Source organism: Trachinotus anak, unplaced genomic scaffold, assembly GCF_046630095.1.
Source record: "Trachinotus anak isolate AG129_WGS33_773 ecotype Australia unplaced genomic scaffold, CSIRO_AGI_Tana_v1 ptg000005l, whole genome shotgun sequence".
In the NCBI taxonomy this organism is placed as follows: Eukaryota; Metazoa; Chordata; class Actinopteri; order Carangiformes; family Carangidae; genus Trachinotus; species Trachinotus anak.
The window spans coordinates 13,352,216-13,371,312 of record NW_027273856.1 but is presented as its reverse complement, the minus strand read 5'-3'; the positions used below and the strand labels follow the sequence as shown (position 1 = coordinate 13,371,312).

The 19,097-nt window shown below is 43.6% G+C and overlaps 1 protein-coding gene across 3 annotated transcripts in view; it reads left to right on the top strand.

The window, feature by feature from the left end:
- Nucleotides 1-19,097, top strand: part of rev3l (REV3 like, DNA directed polymerase zeta catalytic subunit) — a 69,652-nt gene that overhangs the window by 30,960 nt on the left and 19,595 nt on the right. For 2 of the 3 annotated variants that reach the window (XM_071478430.1, XM_071478432.1), the window contains exons 5-13: nucleotides 1,666-1,795; nucleotides 2,218-2,312; nucleotides 5,096-5,200; nucleotides 7,329-7,413; nucleotides 10,385-10,530; nucleotides 11,115-11,243; nucleotides 11,659-11,896; nucleotides 12,639-12,781; nucleotides 14,796-18,648. In XM_071478430.1, coding sequence (XP_071334531.1) covers nucleotides 1,666-1,795; nucleotides 2,218-2,312; nucleotides 5,096-5,200; nucleotides 7,329-7,413; nucleotides 10,385-10,530; nucleotides 11,115-11,243; nucleotides 11,659-11,896; nucleotides 12,639-12,781; nucleotides 14,796-18,648 — 4,924 coding nt within the window. The remainder of the gene's footprint in view (nucleotides 1-1,665; nucleotides 1,796-2,217; nucleotides 2,313-5,095; nucleotides 5,201-7,328; nucleotides 7,414-10,384; nucleotides 10,531-11,114; nucleotides 11,244-11,658; nucleotides 11,897-12,638; nucleotides 12,782-14,795; nucleotides 18,649-19,097) is intronic. The other variant, XM_071478431.1, reaches the window with a different exon arrangement.

The window sequence follows — 19,097 nt, the reverse complement described above, 5'->3', positions numbered from 1 at the left end:
CTCTTCTTTCTGAATGTCTCATCCACTGTTAAGTAACCCTTATGACCTCTGAATGTTTGTTGCTGCTCTGAGGTTCCTGAGGTATTGCTCAGAATGAACATCTGCCACCAGCTAGTGTGTACCAAGAGGGGAAACAATTTGCTCTTCAGTCACAGTCACTTGGGCTTGTAGTGGGCGTGTCAGACTGAGGGGTTCCTCCTCAGATCTGAACCGGACCCTCACAAATCCAACAGCACTTCTATCTAATGGACCCCGTTTGATCAGAGCTTAGTTGTAATCTCAGACCAGTACCTCCACTCATCATGCCCAGTCAGAGCTCCCGCTCTCCAAACTCCCGGCGAGCATCCAGCCCAGCCCAACGTGTGAGAGCATTATGATTCAGGACAGGAAATTCCTCACTGGACTTTAATAAAGTTCCTTTTACAAAATCCTCACGCTTGACTCTCTTCTGACAAAAGCAGGGTTCCCATGTTTGATCCACCTCCACAGTGATGCAATTAATAGAAAGAGGGCTCCAATCCCCTGTACAACAAAGAACCCAAAACACTCCAATAATGGCTACACCTGTTTACGTTTTCTTCTCCCCTCAAGCTCAAACTTGAAAGCAAGTTCTTAATCTGGGATCAAGTGAAGGGATGATGAAAGGGGCCGGCCGCTAAAATGGGCCATTTTAAGATGAATAGAACTCTTAATGTGTGTGGAAGTCCAACACTCACCTCCAGAACTCTTCACATACCAGTGGACTTTATCCCTCAAACGTCTGCATGTGACAAATGATCCTGTCTCATTGTAGCTACCAATAACAACCGTAGTTCACTGCGTTGTTTAAAAGATCATTTTGGTCCATTAGAACTGGATTTCATCTTTCATATCATTAATGACATTATATTCAGTACCCAAACTGTCTGTCATAAGCATCCATCAGTTTACAGGTTTTTGTCAACCATGAGGATTAATCACCAACATTCAGTTTTACCTCCAGTGAAAGTGATGTGATCATTTTAACCTGTCAGTGTGTTTACAACCTGTCTGATCAACTGGTCGTTTCCAGTCCTGTCAGACTTTGTTGTCATGACGTTGTCTGTCGCCACAGTTTTATTATCACCAACGCAAAGAATGACCAAAACTGAGACACAAGTTGTCTGGACAACTGGTCTATAAATATATATATATATATATATATATATATATATTTTAGATATTGCGATTGCGTCATGAGTCAAGATTTCAGTTCGAGTGTCATATTTGCATTTCATTTTCAATGAAAAAAATGATGATGATTTAATTTTTGTACCAAAAAAGTCTGTTCCTTTAACTTCTGGAGAATATTGTTTGTGGGCTGGCGTCTCTCTGCAGCACCACAACACTTTATTTATAGCCAAAAAGTTGCAGCTCCTGTGATTTGCATATTTCACTTGGTCATATTGTGATTCCAATAATATTTCAATTAGTTGTCCAGCACTAGTATATGTGAATAATATGTATGTATGAAATATGTGTGTATATATGATATATAATATTTCAACCTGTGAAAAGCAAGTGATGCGTGTGTCTTTGTTCCACTCCTCTGTGGCCCCGTCTCCAGAAAATCAAGGGAAATGTCTTCTATCCTCAGAGAAGCCCTCTAACACCGTTCACTCTGTTAAGTCTGTTTGTGTTTTGCAGAAGTCCCAGACAGGCAGACTCCCAGCAGTCGTCCCAGCATCAGCCCCTGGAAGAGTCTCTGCACCTCTAGACTCAACGACAGCAGCCTGGGGGGCACGTTTGTCCGCTGGGAGGAGAACGCCATACCCTGGTGAGTCCCACCTGCACAGACTCTGCTGCATGATCTCTCACTGGAAGCTGAAGCTGAATCCAGTGTTTTTGCTGGATAGCATTACTCGCTGCGAGGCCACTGTGAATCGATTCAAATATGATTTTTGTCAACCAATAACAAGTTAGTTCTCATTTTGGAAGATTTCTGTTTCTCTGCTCTCAACTATATTCCTATCTTGTTATTTGAACCAATAGGATTGTTAGTTTCTTTGAAAGTTATTCATTTGAATGTTTGTTTTATTTGTTATTAATAAAATGATCATTTAATTACAGAGACAACATGTCTTACTGTCATTTGACAATGACATAAAATCAAAATCAAAATTTAAAAAATTTTTTAGACTTTGATAGCACTTGAAGGTTTTATTAACACTTTTTTTAACATGTATTCACTGCCTGCAGCTCCTTAGTCCTGGATGAGGTGGAGAAGCAAAGCACCTGTGAGCTAGAGGTCGACGCCGTGGCTGTAGATGTCCTCAACCGCCTGGAAATTGAAAGTAAGTTGTTTCAGGACAGCATGCTGACCTGCTGCACCCCTCCACCAGCCGTCACCAACTGTGACACTGCTGAAGGAATAAGACGGGGGAGAAGGAACTCAAATCTATTAGCAGCCATTGACATCATCACTGTGGAGCTGATTTAACACGCGCTGTCATAAGGCAGCAGAGAGGGGGAGACTGGGAATCCATCTGTCACAGAGTCCTTAAATCTCAGGATTTAGTCAGTGAGTCTGAGGCCTTTTTGTTGCTCTATTTCATATTTCAAGGTCCCATATTTTACACTCTTCTAATGTTTTAATTGTAGTTTTGATTTCCATCAGAAGATGCGCTCACCGGTCACTTGATTAGGTACACCTTGCTAGTACCTAATTCTTTGTGATTCAACAAGGTGCTGGAAACATTCCTCAGAGATTTTGGTCCACATTGACATGACAGCATCACAGAGTTGCTGCAGATTTGTCGGCTGCACATCCATGATGTGAATCTCCTGTTCCACCAGATCCCGAAGGTTCTCTGTTGGACTGAGATCTGGTGACTGTGGAGCCATTTGAGTTCAGTGAACTCATTGTCATGTTCAAGAAACCAGTTTGAGATGATGTGAGCTTTGTGACATGTTACGTTATCCTGGTGGAAGCAGCATCAGAAGATGGTTCATTGTGTTCATTAAGGGATGGACATGGTCAGCAACAATACTCAGGTAGGCTGTGGTGTAAACGATGCTCAGTTGGTACTAAGGGGCCCAAAGTGTGCCAAGAAAATATCCCCCACACCATTACACCAACACCACCACCACCACCTTGGTCATAACGAGTGGTTATTTGAGTTACTGTTGCCTTCCTGTCAGCTCGAAGCAGTCTGACCATTCTCCTCTGACCTCTGACATCAACAAGGCATTTTCTCCCAGAGAACTGCTGCTCACTGGGTATTTTCTCTTTCTCTGACCATTCTCTGTAAACCCTAGAGATAGTTGGTAGGTAGATCAGCAGTTTCTGAAATACTCAGATCAGCCTGTCTGGCACCAACAACCATGCCACGTTCAAAGTCACTTAAATCACATTTCTTCACCGTTCTCATACTTGGTTTGAACTTCAGCAGGTCGTCTTGACCATGTCTACATGTCTAAATGCATTGACTTGCTGCCTTGTGATTGGCTGATTAGATATTAAGTTAATGAGCAGTTGAACAGGTGTTCCTAATAAAGTGGACAGTGAGTGTCTATTTGTGGTTTTTAATGCACAGTCTGTAACCTCTGCTGCTAGTGGTCTCTCAATCAAAACAATTACAGAAGACAGCGTTTGGTGACGTCATGAAATAATGTGGGATCATGGGAGTTGTTGTCTTCACCACCATTGCTGTCAGCTTCTCCTGGATTCCTTCAGTGTCAGTCGTTCAGGAGGTTTTTACCTGGGGATTAAAACTGATAGAAACAACAATCTGAGCTGTCTAACATTTCCTCAGTTTGTTTCTCTGATAACTTCAGATCCAGTTGTCTGATGACTAAAATCCTTCATCTGGTTCAAGTATGTATTTGAAAACGACCAAAGTGTAAAAAATGTATCTTAAAAATCAAAATGTAACTTTTCATTTTTAGACATTTTCATTTGGAAAAGTTACAAATTATAACTTTTAAGTACCAAAAACAAACCACGGCCACTGCACCACTGTAGCTTGGTAAAACTCAAGGGCAAATGCAAATGGTGATGGTCAGTCAGCAGTTTGGCCTAAAATGCTGCGGTATTTCAGAAAAAAATCAACTTTATCCCCTGGTCTGTAATATTATTATCCTGACTGTGCAATGATATACCAGCTTCCTGACATCTGACGATTGTGCAGCATTTCCTCTGCATTTTTCTGTCTTGTAGCTGCTCGCTCTGTGACAGAAGGACCACTTGGTGTTGTGTTGTTAATAAAGTTAAAACAACAAAATCAAGTTTGGACGGTGGGCTTCTGGGGGAACAGCTGAGTGTGGTGATTCCTGACGGCTAGCTTTAAGTTTCTGGATACAGGCTGAGCACATTTCTGTCTGTGCACTGAGGCTTTGATACCTTCACAGTGTTTATTCAACACCACCACCTGCTTCATTAACAGAAAACTTCACATCCTACGTTATGAGACCTTGAAACGTTTGATACATCTGGATTTGTTTTATTTTAGGGTGTGAGGGATGGAGAAAGTTCATCACCGAGAACTTGGATCAGAGGAGGAAGAGGAGTTACTACATGTTGATAACAGGCTAAAGTGGGCGTGGGGTTCCCATCAGAAAATATATCCATCTTTTCCTCCCGAACTGAATGCCAAAGATCTGTCCCTTTTCTGAGAGTTTAGGTGTGAGAAACATCAGGAAGTGTCCAACTGAAAAGTGCTCTTAAACAAAAGGGATGTTTGAAGACACCAGTGTTGGATCTTTTTTATCCCTTCACTGGAAGCAAATCGCTGCTAAACACATGATTTCCATCAGGCTGGACACAGAAGGGTAAACCACACTAAGCATCTGCCTCAGAGTGAAGAAAGAAAAGGAGCAGCCAGTCCAGGGCCCATGGTGCATGTGTGTGACTCATACTTTTCCATCTGCTTTATAACAGTACATTAAAACTGCACTGTTGAAAACAGAGTTACAGTATCCATGGGTTGAGCTTCATGGTTTGAGCTCTGGCATCGTGTTTGTTGTCAGTGGAGCTCATACAGAAGAACCAGAAAAGTCGAGTTGTCGGGTTAAACAGTTGCATAGACAGGCAGTAATAAAATGTGTATTGTGTTGTGACTCGTCTTGTCTCGTCCAGATCAGATTGGCAGGAACCCAGGCCTGCAGGCCATCTGGGAGGATGAGAAGCAGAGGAGGAGAGAGAAGAACCAGGCCACCCAGATAGAAACCCCCGAGTCACAAGGTGAGGAGACATGCAGTGTAAACTCTGTTTCTCTTATCTCTGCGTCCCTCTCCTCATGTTAGGGGCGGGCATGGTTAAGAATTTAACAGTGTGTGTACAGTATGTTACAGATACTGCTCATTGATTCGGTACTTTAACAGTTCTCTTATCGGTTCTGTTTGTTTTGTTTTTTTAAGAGAAAAAAAATCTAACAAATTAACATTGTTGAGAGATCTTTCTCTGCATTGGGAGCAGTGAAAATGTCTTCATCAGAAACGGAGTGGATGAGATAAAATGTGTGAGACAACCTTTATGTACCAAGAACAAGAAACAGGAAATGTATTTTCTGAATTTCTCCAGTACTGAGAGCAGAACCGATAACAACAGAGCTTCTCAATACTCCGGTCTTTGGGTTTCAGTGTTCGTCCCTTCCTGTCCTGAAGACAGAAGTGCAAGAAATTTCATTATCATTACACTGTACAAGTGCAAGCAACCTACACAAATACTTATTATTGAGAATAATAATTCTGGTTAATTAAATGTTAATTTTGTTTTTTTTGCCACCATTTCCATCAGTTACATTAACATTGTATTAAAATTTAATTGACAGTTAATAATTAATTAACAAATTTAATTAGGGACAGGACAACAATGTCCAACGAAGCAGGAAGCACAGACCATCAGAAACTAAGAAAATCATGACCCAAACTGTCTGCTGTAAACATCCATCACAAGTTTGACCTACATTACTTACCGTAGATTTCTGTTGTGCTAATTTTTGGTTATACGTTTTAAATAAAGTGGTTTAGATGAGTGATTCCAACAGGAAATGACTTTGCAAAACTTGCTGCAGTTTGTGTCTTTGATTTGAATTAGGGCAGTGCAGCAGTGCAGCGGGACACCAGTTCAGAGAGGTTCTGCAAAAAAAAAAAAAAAATACGGTCATCAGCAAAGTGAAACCAGGTTCAGCTTTTGGTGGAATACAATACAGTGTCTTCTGTCAAGGTGCTATACTGGCACACACTCCTGGTGGATTACTCTAACATGAACATTTCTACAGTCGACCTTCTGATGATGATAAGTCCCGTCCTTCAGTTTTATAAACCGCTGACATGTTCAGATGTCTGTTAAGTCTTCAAACTCATCTACGGCTTAAACTGGACTTCACAGATTGTATTTCTGATAACAACAATTCAGCAGTTCCAGAAGTAAACACCTTACAGCCTTCAGCAGTACAGGAAACATGTGGCAGGGCTCTTCCTGAGCATTAAGGTCTGTGTGTGTTCTTTAAATGTTAGTAAGTAACCACAGTGAAACACAGAGCATCATGCTTACTCCGTCTGGTGCAGCCTTTGGTCAGATAATCTGGCTAAACAGTTGTTGTTTAAGAGAGTGGAAGCTTTGAAATTAGCCTGATGTAGATAGTTAATAGAAAGAAGCTGAAGGGAGCTGTTTTCATTTCAGTGGCGCCAGCCTTTCTGCTCTCTATGATGGTTATGACAGTGTTTCCAGGCGATACAGACTCTTTTGTGGCTAACTGTATTGTTTCATCATGCCTTGATCCTTATTACCCAGCTATCACATCTGTCTTAGTTTTCTTGTTGAGCCTTATTCCAGGGGAAGACAACATTTTCCATTACCCCTGCACGTCAGAGAGCCATCACTCTTAAAGCTGTCTGTGTGAGTGGTGACACAAAAACTTTAATCTCACAAAACTCTGACTTATCACCACACACAGGCAGCTCTCATGGGAACAGGGTGATAAATAATCACAGGCTTATCTGCTGTGTTGTGATGAAATATATTTGCTTTCACATGTACCGGCTGATATCCAAGTACATAGGGTTCCCAGGGCTGAGGAAGTGCAGCAAGAGGAAATGATGATGTCCAGATTATAGGAAAGGTTTTGTAGTTTAGGCCTGGTATGTAAAACTTCATCCTGTCCCATTTTATTATTGTGGTGAAGTCCAATCATTTCACTGACAGCAAAAGTACTCAGCCACTAGCAGAATACTTAACAGACATTACTAAGCAAAATGTTTTAATCATAGCTTGGACTCGTAGGGCTGGGAACCTCTGGAGTCTAAGGACTCAGAGTTTCCAGGAATGATGAATGCAGTGGTGACGTTGTTTGTCTGATTTGTTCCAGATCGTGAGTTCATCACTGCAGCGGAGAGTGAGAAAATCTTCATGAAGAGATTCAAGGAGATTCTGAAGGAGAACGAGTTTGATGTGTAAGTTGCTCATCCTTCCTCTGATCTGTTGTCATGGTGACAGTGGGGACTCATCAGACCTTTCAGAACAAATTATATCTCAGAGTTCATGTTGGACAATTGTCCCATTTCCCTGTTGAACGCCAGAGTGGCAGCAAAGAGCTGAAATTTCTGCAAGAACAATGTTTGATAATAGGCACAAGATGCTTGAGACAAGTTTCCCACAGCCTCAGACCACAGTAATCTTTGGTTCTCTGTGTTGAACTGTAATGAAGCTGCATGTCCTCAGTTTCCCTGTACTCTCAGCTTCATGTCAGTGTGTGGCTCCACCTCCTCTCTCCTCTCAGGGAGGGAGTGAAAACAGAGATTGGAAGAAGGGATGGAGTCAGGACAGATGTATTGAGGGGGTGGGCGCAGACCGGGTGGGAAAGAGGGAGGGAGAGAGTGAAATGATGAGGTTACACACCCCTCCCTCCCACTCCCACAGTGTTTAGGCAGAAACTATTTCCTGTTACAAATAAAAGTACAGCCGTGCGTGCGTCTGCATCAGATCCAGATGGCTTCTATTCGCCGAGTGCGATATCAAACAGGAACAGAGGAGAGGGGGAAGCCATGTGCGGAGGGAGCAGGGTGGGCTCTCTGTACACAGTGGGGCTTGTCTTGAGTGATGGAGCACACACAGTTTGCTGGCGGCTCTCCCAGGGCCTGGCCGTCTCAGTCGCTCTCTCTGTTAATGCTCTCACACAGTGTGTCACTTGGCTGATGTTGTCCTCAGTTATTCACCGCTGCTGCTGCGTTCTCCATGTCTGACATGCTGCTGCAGGTTTATGCTTTGAGAAAAAAATGGTGTCTGATATTTTGGAAGATTGGTACCTTCCAGTTGATCACCCCCAACCCCCCCACCCAAATGTCTTTTTTTTTTTTTTTTTTTTTTTTTTTTTTTTTTTAGTTTTTGTTACCTCAGAGTCAGTATGTGCCATATAGATATAAAAACACCCAAATAAATAAAGGAGAGATTTCTGAAGGACAGTAATTAAAAACCTTAGAGGAACATCTAGAAAAACATACATACTGTTGTTTTAATTATTGTGTGACCTTCAAATTTTCTGCACATATGTGTATATATACTGTGTGTGTCTGTGTGTGTGTGTGTACTGTAGATTGAACTGATTCATTCACACATTTGTTTTTTGTTCTTTTAATGTTGTAAATTGTCAAATTAAATAGCATTTTCACACAAAAATGAAACTTTCTACCCCTGTAGCTCCTCATCATCATTCCTCATTGGATATTACTACCTGTACAAAAATCAAAAATTTATGGATAGGAGGGGGTGGGGGTCAAAAAGACTTTTCGCAGGGGCAGCAGTAGAGGGTTATGATTCTCTTTGCTCAGCTCCATCACTCAAACTCTCGTAGCAAAGCAAAGCCAGTGGAGACAGCGAGGGGGCGTGGCATGATAGTGAAATGTGTTAATCGCCGCTGTAATCTCCCGACGCCTGCCAGGCTCCCTCCCTCGTCGTCGCTAAAGTTGTTAACTAGCAGACTAATTAAGAGACAGACAGTGGCACGTGCACACTGACTCTCTGGAGCCCTTTCCTCACACACCCTGGCAGAACAAAGTCTCTCAATGACAATGAGACCGCAGTAAAGTCCCAGCAGCTAAATGTCAGCTGATTCAAGCTCCAAACATTGATTTCATATATTTACAAGCGTGTGTTCATTGTCCATCACCTTTGAAAATCATTCATTATTTATCAGCCTTGCTACCAGATTTGGATTTTTCATTTAGAGTAAGCAGTGTTCAGCTCATTCATCATTTAAAGTGAGTGAGGGGGTGGTCATGTGACTGTGATTCCTCACTAAATGCAGTTAAGTATTTGTCAGATTGATTTTGGTTTATCCTCCTCCGGTGCTGCTGAGGAGTAGGTAAACAGGAGCGTTTACCTTTTTCTTTGGGCTGTTGCTGGGCTCCGACATCATGTGATGGAGCTTCACTTTTCTGTCCCACAGCCACTTTCAGTGTTTTCAGTCTGCGTCATCAGGTCGTGTTTCTAAGGTTGAAGGTTGAATGAAAATTTAGATAAATTTAGCATTTCATATTCACTTTCTCCTGCTCATTGTGGGATTCAAACCTGCAACCTTTTAGGCAAGAGGCAGTGATCTCCACACGAGGCTGTGATCTATGGGTCAGTTCAGAATTGAAATTTAAAATGCAATTGATGTTTTTTCTTTATGATCATGCCTGGGAAATTTGCTCCACTCGGGGCCGCCTGCCTGTCCCAGCGTTGGTCTTCATTTCAATATTTCAGAGTCATTTAGTGGTGTGTTGCTAGGCGATGCAGCAGGGCAGTATGGGTAAAGGAGCGTGATAGGCAGCTTGTAGCTGAGAGGGATATTGGCTGCCTGCCCGTTTTCCATTCATATTCCCTCTTCAACACACAGACACACACCACTTAGCTGCACACACTCTTATATACTCACACACAATTATCAGATGAGAGACACTCTCCACACATGTGCAGCCACACACACTCTGTATACACATACAAAGAGTAAACAGATCACTTCCCCTGATTAGGACCCACAGTAAGGAGATGCTGATAAAAAAAACTGCATGAGGGCAGATACCTCACGTCCTCTGCCTCATGGTTCAGGTAGCAGAGCTGCTGATGTGTAATTCAATACTCATATTCACTTAAAATGGGAAAATTAATTCATCTTTCATCTCTGCAATTGTGATGCACAGGAGTTCAAGTGCCACATGCATTTGATCAATATGCTGAATTTAACCTTTGTTGTCTGAGCTTTGCTAATGCTCGGCCTCGAATAATGTGACATCTTATCCATGAATCAAAGTTAGTGTTGCAATGTAGCAGTCAGGCTCTGAGCTCCTTAAAATAGCTGACAGTGAACTGTGGACTGTGTGATTATAGCTGTGATTGTTCCTCATCATGCAGACCTAAACTAATATTTCATGTGTCTCTGCTTAGAACACAAGCTTCGTCTACGGCTGACGGTGAGGACGACCAAGAGGATTTTCCTGGTGACCTTACTCTCCATTCTGACCCCCTGACCCCCGAGGGACCACTGTGTACTCCTGCTAATGCTGTGGAGCTGCACAGGGACACACAGCCAGGTGAGGAAGACCTACTGTTGGGATGAATGAAACCGCTCATCTTAGTCCCATTAGCTAGTTACATTTCTGAGGACGTACGTGTTAGCTGTGTGATAGCAGCGATAGAGCTTGTATATGCTGAGCAGCTTCAGCTGTGTTACCCCATAACACATAGTTTAAATCCAGCTCTTACTGTTCACTTAAATCTACTGGATTTTACTCTTTACTCCTATTTAACTTTATTGGACCTGCTGCTGGAGGACGTTTGTTTTCTGCCTCTTCTTCTTGTTGCTCTGACCGAGTGTTTGACACAATAGTTGGTGAGACTGACATTTGTTTTCCTTCTCCCCATCACTCCCACTGTGTCAGAGGTTGAAAGTGTGACACTGTGTGATTAGCACTGGCCTGATCTGCAGGCACTCTTTCTGCCAAGTCTCCCGCAGGAGCATAGAAACTGCCAGGGACACCGGTGGCACACACACTGACCTCATACTGAACCACTGCTGTGTGTCTTGATGGACCTGTCCTTCTATGCTATTTCAATCAAGGTTTGCCTGATGCGCAGCAAAGTGTTCAGATATGCTAACAGTGCTCTCCTCCTCCAGACTCTGTGAGGAGCAGTGGTAAAATCCCAGAGGAGGCTGTGGTTGATGAGGAAGCCATCTTGAGTCTACTGGAGAACAGTCAGACCTTCCTCCCGCTCTCCCAAACATCCAACCACTCATCTCTATTAGGTACGGTACCCAGTCAAAGACATTCTCCTCAGGCCTAGACACAGCTCTGATCTGCTTACTTTCTGGTCTTATTTTCTGTTTAATATTCTCCTTGAATGTGTATTACAATATTTGAAATCCCCTTTAGATAATAAACTGGCTTATTTGTCTGTGGACATACAAGTAATCAAACTAGACAAGCTGCAAATTGATAGCATCTCTAAATAGGTTATTCCAGATTATCCTGAAAGTATCACGAAATGACGTCCTTGACTAAGACATGTAGTGACTGCAACAAAAGCCTGTGAAAACTATACGGTTCAAAAACAATTTATAGGTTTGATTTATTTGATTAGTTTTGGGCCACACTTAAAGTTGTTAATTGCAGCTAATTGATAAAATGTAATTTAAATCTTTGTTTTTGTGGTCTGTGCAGACAGCAGCCAGGACCATGCCATCATCGACCTGCTGGCAGGCCTGGAGAATGATGGTTTCTGCAGGACCACTGTTGGTCAGAACTCCCAGTCCCAGCCTCTTCCTGGTACCAGGAGCTACCACTGCAACAGTGACGAGGAGGAGGCAGAGCCAGAGCTGGACAAAGAAGAGGCAGAGCTCAGCGTGATCATGTCACAGCGATGGGACAACGAGGCTCCTGAGAGTTCATCCTTACTGAGGCACGTTTGTCTCTGTTGGTTTTAGTGAAAAATCTAGTTGCTGTCTGCCTTTGTGCAGCATCATCAGACTCAGAAACATCTTAGTTTAAAACAGATGTAAGCAAAATATGAGCATCACAAATGGAACACAAAAGAGTGTATGCATTGATAAAACCTGCCACCAGAACTTCTGTGGATGAGACTGGGTCTGGGTATCCAGTGTCAACATAAATGTTTTCGCAAATTGTTGGAGACAGATAGCTGGAATTGAATGTGTGGTCAGGTTATTCATTGTTCACTTATTCTGTGATCAGATAATTCTTGTTTTGTTGCCAGTTGTTGGCCATGTTGTTAAGTTCTCGTTTGGTTGCTCTTGCTTATGTGATGGGATTTATTCAAACAAGGGGAAAGCATTCTCTAAAATACTGACATAAGAGTCCACAAAATCTCTGACCCGTCAGAAATCCACCTCATTGTCTGATGACCTGATCGTATTGTATGATTGTATGAGATGATCTGGCTCATACAACCCCCCCCCCCCCCCCCCCCCCCCACACTAATGTAATGTAAGGTGTACTAATGTAAGGTGTGTTCAATACAAACATCTAGATAAATTAGAAAACATGTACGTTTCTCTGTCCCCATTGAAACAACTTTGTGTGCTGGAACAGGAGCCGGCAGACACTGAGCAGTCAGATGAAGGTCATCCACAGTGAGCTGTGTCTGTGTTTAATCAAGGCTCCTGTCATTCCTGTGTGTACAGGCCTGGTGTGAAGGAGGCCGAGGACGGCTTCAGTGAGGAGCAGCAGGACTCGTCTGATGAGGACATGGAGTGGAGTGGGAATAATTCTCTGTTCGCCAACCTGTCCATCCCCCAGCTCGACGGGGCGGCAGACGAGAACAGTGGTGAGTCACCTCGTGCGGCACTTAAATGTCAGTTTGCTTTGATGCTTGTCTTACATCTCCTGCTGATTCATGTTCCATCAAAGATATCACAATACGGATCTGACAGCAGCTACTTTATAAAAATTTGGGTTGACACCAGGTTTTAGCTGTATGATCGAATTTCATTATGAGTGAGATGTGATTTGATACTGTATAATTGTTAAATTAACTTCTTCATAAACTTTGCAGTGGAGTTTAGTACATGGTGGAAGGTCAACACTTATTACACTGTATATGGATATGTATATGTGCCACTTGCCTTATTATCAAAGCTTCATGATTCTTTTTTTTAATGTAATTTTTTTGGCCAATTTATGCCTTTATTTGATAGAGACAGACAGGAAATGCAGGCAGAGAGTAGTTAAAAGACAGGTATAATGGTCCGGCAAAGGAATCAAACTAGGGACTTGCTGTGCAGGACATTTGAGCCCATGTGGTTTATGCCCCGACCATTCGTCCATCAGGTCACCCCAACTTCTGAATTTTGTCGAAGTGAAATTGTCTTGTTCCTGCCAGAGCTGCTGGTGTCAGAACCAGAGCACATTCTCACCCTTTTTTTGTGCTTCTACATCACTCTCTGTCTCTGCTGTGTCCTCTACTTTTTCTTAGAATGCAAATACACAAATGTTTGATTTAGCGTAAAAAACAAGAGTGCACTCACTTTGACTGAGCTGTGCTGATCCTGGCAAACAGTATCCATATCATGGCACGTACACCCAGTTCAACCATCCACCTGTTGTTGAGATCAACGCCTGTCCATTAAACACTGTACATAACTGCTATTAGACCAAATTAAATTGAAAATTACAGAACTGTGCAAAGGTTTCAGGCACTAAAAATAAAGTGATGATGCTTTCAAAAACAATGCTTTAATAATTTCTCAGTTAACTTCATCAAAGTGCAGTCAAGAGACAAATCCTCAAACAGATCAGTATTTGGGGTGACCACCCTTTGCTTTTAAAACAGCACCACTTCTCTTCAGTCCACTTGCACACAGTTTTTCAAGGTTTTTGGCAGATAGGTTGTTTCAAGCTTCTTGGAGAACTTGCCAAAGTTCCTCTGTGGATTTAGAATGTCTCACTGTCTTCTGTCTCTTCATGGGATCCCACACTGACTCCATGATGTTGAGATCAGATCTCTGTGGGGAACAGACCATCTGCTGCAGCACTGATTGTTTTCACCTTGTGTGTGTGTGTGTGTGTGTGTGTGTGTGTGTGTGTGTGTGTGTGTGTGTGTGTGAGAGAGAGATCATGGCAAAATGTGGTCCTGGAGATCAATAACATCACAATTGTGCCAGATGCAGTGTAGAGATCAAAATGAAGGCCGAGTTCAAAGATGAGTGGTGTGCGACCCATGAATACTGAGTTTCATCTGATAATGTAATAATGACTCCTGAGTGCTCATGGGCTGGAATGTCAACATGTTGACAGGGATCACGGATGGTGTGATCTCATCGCAAGATGGTCTCTAGTTCTCTTATGATTGCTCTTCAGAACTCTGGTTGTATGTTTGGTGTAGTTGTTGGGCAGCAGATTGAATATGGGACAGATCAGATGCCTCCTGAAACTATTGTGTGATGGATAAGAATCTAGACATCTAAAGTGTCTAAAACTTTTGCCTAGTTGTGTGCATACAGTATGTTTCTACACAACACAATAAAAGTTAAACAACTAAATTAAGTTGACAGTTTTCTAACACAATATATCAATATGAGGTCATGATACATGTTAGTGGTCGACTGATATGGGTTTTTTGATAGCTGATATTTGCCAATATTTAGAGAGCAGGGCAGCCAGTGGCCAATGTATATAACACCAATATTATGTTGTTTTTTTATTTTTTGCAACTGATAAAGTACAATTTAATAATTATAATAGCAAATGAGACCCAAATTGATTAACTTAACAAACATATATTTAACACATCTGCTTACTGTTCATGAGGTGCCACTTCCTATCTTCTCTTGCATCCATAGATTCATCCTTAACGGACAACAGTTCCAGGTCCCAGTCTTCTCTCATCGTCACAGAGAAGATGCTTGGAAAAAGAAATCCTTTCCCTGGGGAGACAGTTCACCTGGAGCCGCCTTCTTCAGCTAAGATCCTTCTAGAATACAAGCACCCTGAGCACAGACCAGTTCATGTGCTGGATCCGGAGCAACCACTTGACAAGCACTTTCAATCAAAAAGCAGCCAGGACAGCAGTAGTGAATGTTCAACAGGGTTCAAGGTTAATAAAGAAATCCCCTACATCCCACCAGTCAAACACCCTATCCCCTGCAAAATAGCCAATCACCCCGAGGTGTCTCCTTGTGTAAATAAAGAGGACATCCAACACCTGTACACCTACGACAAGAAAACCTCTATAGCCTTGGATAAGACAGAATTAGAAAGTTTCCCATTTGGTAACGGACAAGTCACCAAAAGCAGGAAGAAGTACAGCAGCATAAAGAATGTAGAAACAAATTGTCTGTCCATTCTTCAGAACCACAGGACCTTTTCTCTCTGTTACTCAGAGCTGAGAAACTGCTCAGCGAAGACAGAGCTGGAACTGAGCCAGAAGGACAGTAAAAGCCCCATCCTGAGGAGCATCCCTTCAGCCCCGTCACCCATGGAGGAGGGTGAGTTCCTTGATCCTCAGGAGGAAGAAATGGGCCAGGACAGTGAGGAGGGAGATGTTGGTGAACTCAAAATCAGGTACGAGGACTATCAGGAAAATAAGACTGAGAAGACTATTGTGGCCCAGCAGGAAGCACACTACAAGTTCTTTCCCAGCGTCATTCTTTCCAACTGTCTCAGTAGGAAAAAAGCTGGGAGCAAAAAGCTTACTGATTCATGCAGCAAATTGGTAGAGGCCCAGCCTCGCAGGTCCAGGCTAAAAGTTAATAAAAAAAGGTTAGGAATGACAGGACAGAGGAACAAATTAGATATAGTTGAAAGCTCTGCCTCTGACAGCTACGTTTGCACTAGCCACCACCTCATCACCTCTGCTTGCACACAGACTGTAGACACAGAGATGCCAGCTTCAGATGAAAAGCCAGAAGAGGCTGAGCCAGTTAAAGATGGGCCCATCACAGAGGAAAAGCCAGTCACAACCGAGGAGCCAGCAATGGAGGACAGGTCCATAACTGAAATGACAGAAGCAGAACTTTCAGAGCCCCAAGCCACCAGCTCCACCCCTGTTTCCTGTCTCTCTGAAGAAGCTAAAGACACAGCAGAGGACAGGTTAAGCCCACTGCAAGATGTATCTGCTAAAGTCACCTGTACCAAACCTTCAGCGCTGCCTGGCAGTAAATACACCCTGAGGGCCAAACGGAAAATGATCTATGACGGTGAGGATGGAGAACACTCAGGTTCCACTCGTTCAAAAAACCCAGCCTCTGTCAAAGACAGCAAGCTTAAGGACAGCAGTGTCCTTAGTGGGCAGGAGGTAAAATACCAGAAACGGCGCAAGAAAGAACCTCCTATCATCATCAAGTACATTATTATCAACAGGTTCAAAGGACAGAAAAACATGCTGGTGAAGATGTCCAAAGTGAATGCTGAGGAGCAGTTGGTGATGCTGACACCAAATAAGCTAGAGCTGTACAATAAACTGGCTCCTCTTAAGGATTTCTGGCCCAAAGTGCCAGAATCCACTGCAGTCAGGTTTCCCGTCACTGAGCCGAAGGCCAAGAAACACCCCAAACGAAAGGCAAAGGTCAACTCCACCAATAAGAAAACAGTCAGCAACATCACCAGACCTCGAGTCAGACAAGGTGAAAGGGTCAAAAGGACTAAAGGCTGTCAGAGAGGCCCAATTCTCCCCTCTCTACCGCCCCCTCGGCCATGTTACTGTGAGCTTGCCGATGACCATGACATTGAGTATAGTGATGTCATGGTAGAGTTGGGATACCTCTCTGATAGATCGCCAAGCCCTACAGACTCAACACCCCCACGTTGTTGGTCCCCAAGTGACCCTCTTATGGACAGCTCCGAACAGCTGATAAACCCACTCAGTGACCCTTGTCTTAGTTCTGCTTTTCACAAGCCACACACTGTGTCTTCAACCAAAGGAGCACGGAATAAGTGTCAAACTACCAGGCCTAAGAAACCTGCAGATAGTGGGAAAAAAGTAAGAAAGTCAGCTACTAAGCCTCCAGAGGAAGGACAGGAGCCCAAGAAAGAGAAGTTAAGACAAAGTAGTGGTGCTACTCCAAGGCAAAAAAAGAAAGCTAAAGATGTAGCTGAAGGTACTAGTAACAGTTCTACAATCACCACAAAACCTAAAAGGACTCGCAGAAAGAAGACTGTGGAACTCAAAAGCAATGAGTTAAGCAAAGACAGCAGCTCTCAGCTCCTTTTCCCTGAGGATGAGCTACCTCCTTCTGAGAGTTCCTCTCAAGAGGTCACTCCATTTCAGCAGCCCATGAGCACAGATAGCAACAGTCAGGGCAGTTCCCAGACTGCATCCATACCAGACTCTAGCTCAGTAGCTCAGTCTATAGAGCCAAAGGTTGAGGACTGTGAGACTTCAATTATGGAAGTCAACCAAAGCTATTCACCGCTGGCTCATGTGAAGCAGCAAAGTTGCCAGACCACTGTGGTAAAGGCAGAAGCTTCACAGGAGGAGTGCACAGCTCCTCCACCTCCTCTGGCTGGTCGACTTTTACTGGAAGATGGTAAAGAAGTCCAACCAGCAGTAGCCTCCCAACACTCAGGCCCTAAGAACGGGGAAATCCCCACTCTGTGTGAGACTCCTTCTGGCTTGGCTGTCCTCAAGCAGCTTCTCCAGAAGAGGCAGCAGGGACAGACCCTTCCCTTACAAGTGGTTGGTGCAGACAGCCACTCCACTGCCATAGCTCAGGCTGCAGCACTACTAGATCCTACAGCTAAACCAGCTAAATCCAGAAAAGCTCCCTCCACTCTTCGTAAAACTAGGGCCCCAAAATCTACCACCCCCAAGAATAAAAAGCCCAGAATTAGAAAAGGCAAGACAAACAGCACTCAGCCAAATCTGACAGTGAAGCAGGAGGGCAACATGTCAGATGACTGCCCCCTCTTTCTGTCAGACCCAGGCCTGGACGCTTGCAACTTCATAGAGGACAGCTTGTCACCAGAGCTCCCACACAACTATACATTTGATATAAATGCTATTGATCAGACTGAGTTCTCCAGCCCATACAGCAGTAGCCAGTTTGTCCTGACTGATAAAAATTTGCCAGTGAAGTTCCTGAGTGATGTCAGCCAGGAAGCTGTATCTGCTCAGACACTGGGCTTTGAGAAGAAACTTGATAGGCTGTTTGGTTGTGGGGAGGAGCTGCAAAGGGGCTCTGACAAAGCAAGGCCTGTCAGTCCTGACCTCTTCGATAGACCTGAGAACAGAGAGTCTGTATCAAATAACCTCACATTCCTTGACTCTGAGAGAATCAAGGGCAGAGAGTGGGACTTGTCGTTATGTAAAGCCCATACCCTCAGCCCCTTTCAAGACTTTCACTGTGAGAGAAAAGAGCTGCTGTTTTCTGTCTTTGAACCTGTCCTACCACTGCCTTTAAGCTCAGCGTCCTTTGTTGACCATGAAGGCTCACCAACAGGGGATCTTCTGGAGGGCATCGATGGACTAACATCTACCACACCCAGTAGCTCTCCCCGCTCCATTGGCTCACTATCCCAGGTGAGGGCAAGCCAGCTGCTGCGGGGGACAGGAGGTGGAGCCCACATTCTCAAGCCCCTCATGTCCCCTCCAAGCCGGGACGAGATCCTCAACACTCTGCTCGACCTGGAGATGTCAGAGGCTACCTTTCAAGAGCCCTTCTGCAGCGACCCCTCTGATGCCCCAGGGAAACCAATGTAAGACCATATACACCAGTACCACACGCTGAAATAATCATTACTTCTACATTGTCTTGCATATGAATCAACTGTATGTGAAGTAAATGTACATAGATAAAAATGAAACTGAAAAGCCTTCTAACATGGCTGATATAATTGGTCTATTTGAGCTGTACACAGATACATCATATCTCCATGTATGTCGGAAGAGAACTATATTGTTGCTCAAAGGTATTCTGAGAGTTTAAGTACTCAGAGGAGGTCATGGAGACATGTCAGGGCTCCAGAGTGCGGCCAAAACTCTGTCAAGTGTGACTAAACATTTTCTTTGGTCTCACCAGTGTGCCTGACATTTAGCAGGTGTGTCTCAGTGCGTATGTGTTTGGCATCACTTTTTTTCCCCACCAGCATTCTGTAAAGACCTGCTCCTACTCTCCCTCTGATTGGCTCTTACCCTGATATTCTTC